General features: G+C 37.7%; 1 protein-coding gene across 2 annotated transcripts in view; it reads right to left on the minus strand.

Annotated features, from left to right (window-relative positions):
• The window catches only part of ARMC9 (armadillo repeat containing 9), a 69,628-nt gene that overhangs the window by 29,984 nt on the left and 26,841 nt on the right, over positions 1–12,803 (minus strand). For both annotated transcript variants that reach the window (XM_062583198.1, XM_062583197.1), the window contains exons 11-15: positions 6,055–6,089; positions 4,554–4,665; positions 2,998–3,090; positions 1,852–1,942; positions 785–908 (exon numbers count right to left, since the gene is read on the minus strand). In XM_062583198.1, coding sequence (XP_062439182.1) covers positions 785–908; positions 1,852–1,942; positions 2,998–3,090; positions 4,554–4,665; positions 6,055–6,089 — 455 coding nt within the window. The remainder of the gene's footprint in view (positions 1–784; positions 909–1,851; positions 1,943–2,997; positions 3,091–4,553; positions 4,666–6,054; positions 6,090–12,803) is intronic.

Here is a 12,803-nt window from a genome sequence, read left to right on the forward strand (position 1 = left end):
GTAATGAATCTTGCCCAAAGCATGTTTACATATGCATTATCCGGAGAAGTCCTAAATATGGCAAAAGCAAAATCTCTCATTCTTCAAAAAAACTAAACCAAACAACAATAACAAAAACTCCTTCTAGTCTTAACTTCGAAGAAAAAGATGGAAAATGACAAGAGCTAAACATATACATCTACCTTCTTACACTCAGTTAACTGAACGTTCCTCTTGGATACTGTGAAAACAGAGGTCTTAGATCAAATTTATCTGACAAATGAGAGCAATGTCATGCCCTTTACTGCTTTCCCATGATGTTTCAGCACCTGAGTCAGACTGCTAACGCAAATATAAAGAAACAAGACAGCCCATATATAGAGAGTTCCAGAAAAGAAGATCAACAGGATGAGAATGAAATCCCTGAAAAATACCTACAGAAAAGATAATGAAAATCCTACATATGGAAACTCAGGTCAGCTCATTCTTTCCATGTGAGAACTTCAGAACTTTCTATGTAAGATTTTCGCTTTGGTTGCTCAATTAAGGAATACATATAAAGCATACAAAGCTATAGCAGGAGATGCACATTTACTTGAGTCTTGACAGCTGTTAGGAAGTCAGGTTAATTCAGTCAGCAAAATCGAGTTCTCCTCCATAATAAATGACACAGCTTTCATCAGTCATAGGAGGTTCTGATGATTGTTATGGGAAAATCAAGCGCTCCTCTTTCCTCCCTGAACAGAGCCTAACTAGCCTTCATTTCCTTTCCCGCTGTCACCACTGCCCACTGTGCTTTCATCACCTGAGGCTGAATTTCTGCAGAGCCCCCAGAACATTCTCCCGTGTAAGGGAATCCTTGTCTTCAGCTTTCAGTCTCTCCTCCAATATTCGCAGCAACTTTGGATTCTGAGAAAGGTAGAGACGACCTGGTGCAAAAAGTGATGAAAGAACAGATGCTAAGATATCAGCCCATGACAGAAAAGCTTCCTCACCCTGGAAACGCAAGCTGGATTGGCCTCAGTTGCTTCCTCACAAGCTACAGTCTTGTGCCAAAACCCAAATCTGCACAAACGAGCTGCCCAACAGACCAGCTGCATTCAGTCCAGCCACTTGGAGCTTACCAAGTTAGTACCTGTGCTTGTAACCAACAGAATCCACTATTTGCCTTGCAGTACATGCTTCCTAATCTATTACAGAACTCTGTATACTCTAGCAAAAGCACAAAGATTTCCAAAGAGCTCAGGAAAGTTAGCTGCCCTACTTCTATTGAATGTAAATGGGATTTGGGTTCTTAACAATAGTGAGTTCCTTCAGAAACACCAACCCGAGAGGCTGACATTCGAGGCAGGCAGAAAGACAAAGTTGCATATATATATAATCAAACAAGTAGCATTGATAGTCAAAGATTTAGGGAGTTTAGGGGAGGCCAAGAAGATAAAACAGCAGCTGCACTAACCACTGCTGCACAGCCTGGTAACTGGTCTGCTGACAGGATCGTTAATTAATGTAGAATATTTTTGCTCCCCTCTACCCCCCCACACTTTTTTTTTTAAAGTATCACTTTACTCACCACCCTCATGTAAAGACTGAAGACTATATTAAAGGCACAACCTGTGTAAACTCCTACATAGACCATAAATTACCCAAAGACAGAAGTGGTGCATATACAGGGTCAAAATGAAATCTTTACAGCTACTGAAAAGCTGTTTTGAAGGCATGTAACAAAGGACAGTGAGTCCCAAGAAAAAGGGGGCAAGTAAGGCTCTAAATTTCCACATGCAGTAACATACACGTGTGAAATACCTATGAGCCAGCACTATGTGAAAGTACAACCTCTTTTGCAGTGGATCTCATCTCTTATCCAGTTACCTTCTGCCAGCGAAGCAAAAGCATTGATGAGTCTGGCCATATACTGTCTGACTACCTCACTCTTCGAATGTAGCAATTTGAGGACACTTCTCTGAAAAAGAAAGCAAATATTTTAAAAATCTACACTAAGTAGGAAAATTCAAAGTTAGTTTTCTATACTGTTTCAAAAGCTTCAGCAAATTTTAACAGCAAATATTAGAATTGCACTGCATATTAATATCTTAAAAATTGTCAGTATGATTTAAAAACTTCCAGTTATGTGGGAGTTGAGGGGAAGATAGAAATAAGAAATAAGCAAATTGTAACTACTTGGCTCAGTCTGTTAAAGCATCATTAAGCTCCTTGGCACAGGACTTCTGGTGTTACCTATACTTGACTTCCCTCTTACAGAAATTTACAGGCAGGAAAACAGATTAATCCTGCAAAGTTACCATTGCAATGACAATGGGAGCCACAACATAACAAGTAGGCCAACTGCTTCAAACAACTGGGGAACTCAGTCATGTAGAAAATTAACTATTATAATTGAAGAAAATGTTGCACTTTTGTTGGTAATAGTATTGGATTATCAATGGCTGAAGCTACCTCTCCAAACAACATGCCAGCTAATCCTCTTTGATAAAGAAAGGTAAAAATCCATTCCAAATTCACTGAAATATATTGTGGAACATAGGACATGTACATAATCAGCTATTCTATACAGGCTTTTCAAAAACTGAAGTGTTAGTTTATTTTTTTATCCTAGATCAGTGAAATAGATTCAGTGCGGCATTTAGCAATACATAATCACTCAAAAAGAGGCATAACATCTTACAAACAACAGCCAACTCCTAAGTAAGGGGCTCAGTGGGCTCTTGCTAAATCACAGCTATCAAGGTACCTGAGTACTGACAAACTTCTGTTATGTCTAAAAGAATACACAATTGCCAGGAAAATCTATATTGAGAACTCTTTTAATGCAAAGCTCAACATGTTACAAGACTGAGATGCAGCAATTCAATATATCACGTGATTTTGGTACTATTACTTTTTTTTTTTTTTTTTTTTTTTTTCCTCCAGAGAGTGACAAAAGTTTCTGATCAGCACTTCATAGAAACAAATGAACAGCATCACATATAACCTGGAGGAAAACCTCTTTCTGCTGACCTGACAATTGCTGTGGCAATCTAGGAGGTCATTACTGATGTACGCTTGCAGGACAGTGTCTCTCTGTTCTCCAGGATATGATGTTGTCAAGCGCTAAAATAAATAAAAACATAAATAAACCAATCACTCAAATAAATGAACAGTATTATGCATTGATAATGACTGAAATATTTTAAAGGCTGAAATACCATAGTGGAGAATTAATCTTCTTTTCATGGGGAGAAAGCATTCAAACTCTGCAGTCTAAGAGAACGAGATAAAGTGAACGGACCAGACCTCAGCTTGGTGATTCATTACAAAACTGTTAATCAGAAGCTGTCAGTGTCCACAGAAGATGGACTCAGCATTACTCCCTATAAAATTAAAATAAGTTTCCTTAACAGCTAAAGAGCTGGAACAAAACAGAGTGCATTGTTTTGCTTTTTATATAAAACCTTGCTGCACCCAAATAATGCATACTCTGCAGTGTTCTGGTTAGCATATCTTAAAAGGGTGTAGTGGAGTTGGATAAAGTAAACAGAAAAGCACCTGTATTGATCAAGGGGATGGAACAGCTGACTTAAGAAACTAAAAAGCTACAATTCCTTGTTTTGGAGAAAGGAAGACTGAAGGGAACACAACCAAAAATTTAGAAAAATCAGGAATATGGAATTGCTGACCTTATCTCAACACGAGAACTAGTAGTACTCACTTAAACTAGTAAGAAGTAAGTTTAAAACAGATAAAACAAAATGCTTCTTTAAAAACATGTAGCAACCTTCTGAAATTTGATGCTGCAGGAAGTTGCAGAGGCAGAGAGCATTAGCAGGTTCAAAAAGGCACTACACAAATTTACAGACAACAGGCACATAAAAAGGATACTAGAAGGACTACAGAAGGATATATGCCCAACAACCCTAATCTATTGGTTCTAGATGCTGGGGAGTACAAAGGGAATGGACTGAAGAGAGTGGAAAGGGCTGCGTGCTCTTCCTAAAACATCCAAGACAGAACACTGGGCTAGAGCGACCACTGGTCAGATCCAGCAGATGTTTCATATGCAAAAAAGGACATTGAAGCTAGATTAGAATTTCTCCATTATCACCTTTCATGTCCATCACTATGATTCCACCAGCTTCCTTTTCAGCAGGAAGATATAAGTTTCTGTTGCCACTTTCTATTTTTCCAAAATATCACTACATTATCTGAGTCAACCAAAATGCAGGCTCCTGTAGAATATCTTGGTTATAAAGGAAAACTGGTGAATAGTCAGGTACTTCTTTGACATAGCAATACTTATATGAACATCTCACATGCATTTCCTCAAAAATTATTCCTACTGAAGATCTCAGTATCTCACCTCTGGCTTTCATCAGATAGAGGGGACAACACACCACTACTGCCTGAACTTTCTTCATCATCTCAAGAGCCCAGCAAACTTCACTGACATGGAGAAGCTGCCTATAACACTGATCTGCTCACCAGAAAAAACACGTTGTGGACAAGCTAAGATTTTAGTTCAGGACAGCTCCAGAAGGAACCTAATTCTTTACTTCTATGGAGACCATCTCACTTACCCAGCGCAGGGCCTGCAGTAAGAAGGCCTTGAGACGATCATTCCCCATAATCAAGTCTTTCTTCAGCTTCTCATAATCCAAAGAGGGCAACAATGGCACATCCTGCATCTTCCTAAAATGCAAATGGGAAAGAAACATTTGTCAAAACTCTCTCTCTCCTTATTCAGAAGTAGCTAACGTTACTGAAGTGAGAAGAGCCAAAACGGGAAGTTTGCTTCAGGAAAAGATCTTCCTCATGTTTTTTACACCTTTGTAACTTCTGCTACCTTTACCAAGTTAGAATAATAGGACTTGAAACAACTTTTTATTTTTGGACTTATTTTTTCCCCACCTTGTGTGGGGTTCATTTGTCATCATACTTCATAGATACTAAACTGTGAAAAATAGCCAATCGATGATCTAGCTTTTTAGTTGCATAGAACAGCTATCAGTTCAGTAATACCCTCCTTCCCCTTTACAGACCACAAGGACACGAAGGCAGCAGCTTGTAGTTCTCAGCATATGTTCATGCACATAGTAACAAGCTGTAACTCAAGCTTCACACTCCTATGCTCTCATGTACTCAGCAGTGTCTGTTCCAAAGGAAAGGTGTTGGGCTGAAGAGATTTCACATCTAGCTCAGTTGGTTAGAGCGTGGTGCTGCTAATGCTCAAGGTCGTGGGTTCAGTCCCTGTATGGGCTATGCTGAGGGCTGGGCTAGCTGATCTCCAGAGGTCCCTTCCAACCTTACCATTCTATGATGATTCTATGATAGGCTTCCAGCTGGACCATGTTGGATTAACATAAGACTTAATACATGACTACTTTTCATGTACTAGTATAATCCTGATACTTTGAGTCTTAACACTACAAGGCAAGGATCACTTAACAAAGGTGCTTTCAACCAATAATTTAATTTTAACATTTATTCTCCTGAAACAACTTACAGTCCTATCTCCCTATCCTGCCACTTTGCAAAAAAAATTTTAAAAGCTGTATTATGTAAAAGAACATAAAATTGTTCTTTTATCTTGTAACAGAAGGATCAAAAAAAAGTCCAAATACAAAAACAAACAAACAAAAAAAACTTGCCCCAGATACATAAATTCTGTTCTATTTTATGGGCCAAAAATTACTAAATCTGTGAGAGATGATTCTTGGAGCACACAAAAATTCAGTGTACCAATTCCTCCTTTTCCTGGATTTGTGAGAAGCAAACAAATTACAACAATAGGACTGCACTGTGCGGAAACAGTAAGGAAAATATAGCAGGCAAGTCACAGGTGTGGAGTGGCAGATTTATCGGATTAGCAACATCCTGCTGAAATTAGGATGTTACCAAACCTGCGCAGAAGAATACAGACACAGCACTTGCACAGTATGTTCACTGAGATCAGAGGAAGCACACAGAGCACAGAGAATGAGTGATTCCCATTTCCAGACAACCGGCAGTGCACTTTGATTTGCTGTTCCTCCTTCCACATGCCACAGACAAACAAGCAGCTCAGCAAGAAATACTTACACGGGGGCTAAGGATGCTCTTAACATTGTAGAAGCCTGGATCAGAAAAAGAAAAAAGAAATCACAGCAGATTAGTCCAAATTTCACACCAACAGTGTTATTAATGAGGTTCAGAGCAAACTCTCACACTTCCAATGTTTTTCTTTCTTTTCCCTCAGAGTGATTCACAGGTGAAAACCTCTTTTGTTATGATTTGGCTATATTATCTTCACAATAATACTCCAAAAAATAACATATACTTGGAGCATTAAAAAAAAAAAAAGAAAAAAAGCTGGTATGTGTGTTTGTACATACACCCATACACACACATACATACACACATATATATATGTGTATATATATACACACATACATATACACACAACCTATAAATATATGTAAATATATAATTATAAGGCTATCTATTCTAGTACAGACAAAAATGATAAGGAATGGTATACCATTTCTCAGTGATTCTGCCCAGGATGAGTTCAACTTAAACCTGGGTCTTTCCTGTCTGCTGCCATGTGACAAAGAATATAGGTAGGCATCATGGTTGCACAAGTCAGAACTTACAAATACCTACACTATATGAAAGTTATTCACTTTATAAATATTTTTTCTAAAGGTAATTGTTAGTGAGCCAGGACAAAGCAATTCTGGCATAAATGCGTTTCATATCACGCATTCTGATGCCAACTACAAGCCATATTCGCAGAATATTCAATGTCGTCTTTTTGTGTTGATCTCCACTCACTTTCTAAACAAACAAACAAAAAAAACCTCTCATTACCACTTATTCCTTTAAAACTGGTCTTCTCCTCTAACCTAGCTTCTTTCAAGGGGAGCTATATAATCCATGTCTATTGTCAGATTTAAAACTGAAGGATTTAGAAGAAAAAAGGCATGAAATACCATAGAGAATACTGAATTACGCCAGCTGACAAATTCTTGAACACACTGAGTTTCACAAGGCTCACAGGTATCCTTCATAATACAAGGAACTGCTCTCACTGGAGGTGAAATAAGCTTATACACACATTGGAAGGCACTTAATATTATGTTTAACTCAATGAATGACTCGTACACAATAGACAATTAACAGGTCTCACGCTTCAAAATTAATCTGTCTTGACAGCTGTTCTCACATTATAGTTTACTTTACACAGCAGAAGTCCTGCAGAATAACATATATACCTACATTGTTCCCCCCCTCACTTATTTAATTTTCTGTAGCACTTTTGATAATTATCAAAGTCAACCTTTGTTCAAGCAAAACTCTTTTCTAGTTTAAAAAACAAGAAAATCTTGTACCTGAGTACACAAAGAAATCACAAAACATTTTTATTGCCTTCCTCAGCATCTTCCTCCCCATGGGAAACAGGGAGGAAAGTGACTTTCTAGTATGCTAAAGCAAGAGAAACAATAGGGCCCCTGAAGATGAAAAAACACCGAGGAAAAGATAAAACTTTTGGGTAAGTGTAAGATTTTGCTAGCTTTTATAAATTTTAAACTAAAGAAACTTCAACTGGAAAAATATTAGGATTTTCAAAAATCAGATGAAGCTGGACTCTGAAAGTCCTATTCAATCCAAAATTTATTTTTAAGCAGGCAGATGAAGCACAGTAAAACATCTAGTAAGCTTTGGCTCTATAGTTTACCTCACATCTAAAAGGTACCACAAAACAGACAGACCCTATATTTGAGCTCTAAGGGCAGGACCACCTAGATGGAGAGACTTCTTGTGCAGCACGCACTTTTCTAATCACACTCACATTGATCAGTCTCTAGAACTTGGACAAGATGAAGATAGTTTCCTTAGACTTTGTGTTACTGGAAAACAATTATTTCTGCAAAATAAATTCATAACAGTTGATAGGCAACTGTAACAACTTTGCTACAAGTGTTCTCGTTTTGAGATTTGTTTAGGCCTGTGTTTTAAATAATTTTATAAGAAGAAGAATTGCAGTAAATATTGCTATTACACTACTTCATTGTTTTCTGTTTTTGTTTTATTTTGTTTAATTACCCAATCCAGCAGCTCTCTTGCAGTTTACAGGACTATAATTTCAGAGGCCATGCTACTTCTGGACAGACAATTGAGACGTCCTCTGAAACACAGAGCTATATGCATGCCGAGGGGACAGCATCACACGCTCTCCACCTGTTGCTAACCAGATCCAAAGAGATTTTCAGTTATTTTAATTTTGGAGTGACCCAAATACAGTACCACCAAGTTCTGTTTATTTCATTCAACATCTAGCCATAGACTCTCAACTTTTCATCATCTTATCTTAGCTTTTAAAGAGGAAAGACATACTTGTGCTACCTTCTTTCTCTCCTCAGTCCCTGCTCCTGAGGATTCCCTCAGCATGCCAGACCCTCAAAGCTCTGCTACCTTGTGATGCTTCTCCTCATCCCTTGCATCTCTCTTCACACTGTGGCCTCTTTAGGCCTCTTCAGCTCCTGCTCCTAGGCTCCTACTACTGTCACCATCTTGCTGGCACCACTCCGCATTCGTTCCTTGACTGCTTCTGTTGCCCCCTTCCAGCAGCACCAGCATCTAGGGGCGCCTGCCCCAGCACGAAGCTTAAGCTAATAGCCTGTCAGACCATAATCATAGAATCAGTAAGGTTGGAAGGGACCTCTGGAGATCAGCTAGTCCACGCCCCTGGTCAGCAGGGTCACCTAGAGCATGTTAGAGAGGGTTGCATCCAGGCGGGCCTCGAATATCTCCAGAGAAGGAGACTCCACAACCTCTCTGGGCAACCTGTTCCAGTGCTCCGTCACTCTCACATAATAGTTTGTACCAAGCCCCATGCCTCATTTTTAAGGCTGGTGGAGTTCTCCAGTTGGGCAGCAATGATCTAGGTAATAGAAAGTGGACTGGTTTAAGGATTTAGGTGGAAATTAAGCCATGGGAATACGACCATACTCTACTGAGAACTCCATAGCTTCTTTCAGATAAACTTTCTGCATTAGAAGAAATCTAGAGCATAAAATTTCATTTGGACTTAATACTCCTATTCCTTAAGCACGATGTTCTCCTCCTCCTCACAAAGCACCTTGCCCCACATGAACCTCGGAAGGGCAAATGCACATTACAAATTTCCTCTGATTCAGCCTGCCAAAGCAAGCAGCCCTGCTACCTCAGAGCCTCCTTTCACATTTCACTACGCAGTTTTTGTTTGCTTGCTTGTTTCTGTTTCTCCTCTTTGGTATTGATCTGAGATGTCCCAATATCATGATATTTGCCTAATTAAACATCTTTACATTAACTAACTAAAAAGGTTGTGTAAGCTTTAGCTCCTGGCCTGCTCATTACTTGAAATAAAAGGAGAACAAGTCATCAGATACATCTGAGTCCTGTAAAGCAGCCCTTGGATTTGCTTAATTGAGGTAAATGCGCTCCTGAGTCAAGCCATATAATGTGATCAGAGGAAAAAAGCCATTTTCTTCACCATTAACTCTGTACACAGTAGTCCCAAGGCCAAGGCTTCACATGCATTACTTCTGGCAGTAGCACCAGCTTAACCACCCTTCATCCCTCTCAACATATTGCTACCATGGAAAGCAAAACCAGGAGATTTTTGGAAGTATAAAGTCACCTCATTAAAAAATTCCTAACAGAACTCTCCTTTTGTCCAAGTTCTTTGCAATCTTTAGCTATATGACTTTAAAAACAGATTTCCATGTTGCAAAAATACTTAAAAATGTGAAGTCCTTTTTAAATGACTTTTTAGATACAAAAGGATACATTTAACTGAGGGAAAGATTAATATCCAAATTTTGACTGATTACAGTTTGGGCTACTTTCTATAATGAAGTCTACAGACTGGGCAGGCAGAACAGACCCAGTTCAGCCTTTCGTTTTTCTGATTCTCACTGTTCCTTTACTCTCTTTCCCAGTGCTCATTCTTAAGCCTAAATGCTGAACTTGGATAGCTAATTGTTTCTGTGGCAACAATGAAGAAATTCCAACTGTACTGTGTTTTTGAAAAAAGTATTTGAATGCAGAAGACAAATAACTGTTTTTAAATAATTGCATTGGCAAAATTACCAAGTTAAATACTTTATACAGAACACTTTGCATTTATAGACCTCAAAATACTCTATGGTAAATAAGCTCTTAATAGTCCTGTGAGGTAAAAAGAAACATTACAATCTTCACGTTCAGGTGATAAAAGCAAGGCCACAGACAGAAAGTCAAGTAGAGTCGGTAGCACTGCCGAAAGATATCTTCTTCCTTCCACATCATACTTGATAATCTCTGGACAATGCCTCGATCAGGCAATTTTACCAAATATACACCACTCTTCTTTAGCAAGAGCTTTCTCAGGTTCTAAGGATTTGCTGTCAGGGGACATTTTAAACCAGGCGTTTTCTCCCAAAGCCTCTTCCCAGTCTTACCTTTCCTGGAACAGGTTAGACACTAATTCAACCTTTTGAACAACGGCATTTTGTAAACTCCCAGTCAATGACTGAAAAACATACTGCATATGTGATTTACCTGTTGCACATGACTCTCAACATTCAGGGACTTAATCTCAAACAAAATAATTTTCATGCAAAACCTATCTTAGGACAAAACCATTTTTCTGTAATTAAAACACAAGCAGAAACTAGGTGTCTTAAAGTAAGGAAATAAAAACACAGCCCAAGCACAGCTCATTCTGGCAGGATCACAGGGTATGACTTATGTTTGTGTTAGTTCTTGCCAAAGCCAAACCAGGTGCCATATTAAGTAAAGTAATTCTGTCACAACGCAGATTAGCTACAGATGGCAGCCCTTCATTTTTGAAAGAAGCGATGCATGAATATGAACAGCACGGAGTAAAACAAAAAAGTTCAAAAAAAATCAGTATTTGTAAAAGAAAACAAATGCATTTCATGTGCAAGCCAAAACCACAACCGATTTTATCAAATACTGCAGCCTTGTGTTCAAACTAACTCCTCTATGTTCTTTGATGTATCCATTCATAATATGCTGAAGTCTAAAGCTGATAGACAGATTCTGGCCTCAGTTACCACTGTGAAAAGGTGCTGTAAACATTCAGTTCAAATTCAATGCAGATTCATAATTAAAAATCAAAAGGTAACCAATGAATATGTAAAACCAAAGTCAGGGCTAATTTGTACAAATCACTAGAATTCACAAAATTATGTCAAGCTCATTTACTGTACACTAATAACAACCAAACTGCTACCTGCAGCCTATGATGGGTTAGATGCTAAGCTTGTATAATCCGGCACATCTCTACTAGGGCTATGCAAATGTATTTCACGTGAAGATCTGCAAATGTTTTAAATTAACTTGCTGTTCTGTTTTTTTTTGTTGGTTTTTTTTTGTTTTTCACTATACTAGAGATCTGTTATGAAAGCTTCTTATTTGGCATATAAAATAGCTTCTCTAGGATGTCTGAAGTGTACATAAAAACGTCACACTGTAATATTATGTGATAATACAATGATATCTAATGACAGAAAAAATAAAATACTGCATATAAAAAACTATGTCATAATGTAATGATATCACATGACAGAAAAAAAATACTGCATATAAACAATGTAGAGACAGGAAGGAAGGAAAACAATGTGTTTAGCAAATCACATCATTAAAAAATTAGAGTCAGAGCTGTAGAAAAATGAATTTTTAAACAATTTTTTAAGTTATTACATTCTGCATTATATAAAATGATATTTAACTAAGTTACCTGCATAAATGCAAAATTTTTATTTTGCACAGGTAATGTCATTCCTAATTTCTCATCTGTAATCAATCTTTCTCAGTCTTAAAACAGACTGCCATGAAAGGGAACTAAATGTTAAACATCAAGCAAAAGGTGTCCCATATGCTCATTCACAGCATCAACGGGAACAGGTTGCTCGATGCAGATCTTTTAGCATGGGCAAACATGGCTAGTACTTAATGGGTCAAGATTAACAGAAGCAAGAAGGAAAAGCCCATTGCATTCAATAACCCTGTGTATCTATTTCTCTAAACAAAAGGTTGTTTTAAATGAGAAGCTGAGTGCTCACAGGAGTTACTACAGTTTCAGGTGAGGAATACATTTGAAAAAAAAAAGAAAAGTACCGTTTTTCTTCAAGTGTGAAATCTTGTTTTATCCAAAGAAAAGGGAAAAATATATAAATATGGATGATTTTTAAGAATACTTACTTTTTTTTTTTTTTTTTTTTTAGAAGAGGTGTCAATCACTTTTATGATTTGATTACATCCCGGGTTACTCAAAAGTAGACTCATTTCCTTTGTCTGCAAAGAATGCACTGACTATGGGCAAAATTAGATACTTATGGTGTACTTGTAATATTGCCAGAATACAAAGTTCCATCTGGATTGCAGAAGGCACAGACAGTACATAAAATACTGTTCTGTTTTTTCAGTTTTCAGTGAAAGAGGATCCATTTTAATTGTATGAAAGAGTGTGATAATCTGAACTATAGAGAAAGAGTTTCATTTTACAGGTTAAAATTAAGAATACAAATACCTAAAATTATAAGATATACCACTGAGTAGAGTATAACTCTGTTTTATTATCTTAAGTAACAATACTTATCTGCTTACTCAAGAGTGTTGTGGGATCAATTAAGTGTTGGTACACTTCAAAGACATCATATACTATACGCACTGACATCCACAGGGAGGAAACAATTGCTTTCTGCATATTATAAAGCAGTTGTGTTTTATGTAAAAGTTGTGGCAAAGCTGCTCTTTTGTTGACATACTCCGTTACATGTATTATGAAGCTGTAA

The sequence above is a fragment of the Rhea pennata genome, chromosome 9 (assembly GCF_028389875.1).
Source record: "Rhea pennata isolate bPtePen1 chromosome 9, bPtePen1.pri, whole genome shotgun sequence".
NCBI lineage: Eukaryota > Metazoa > Chordata > Aves > Rheiformes > Rheidae > Rhea > Rhea pennata.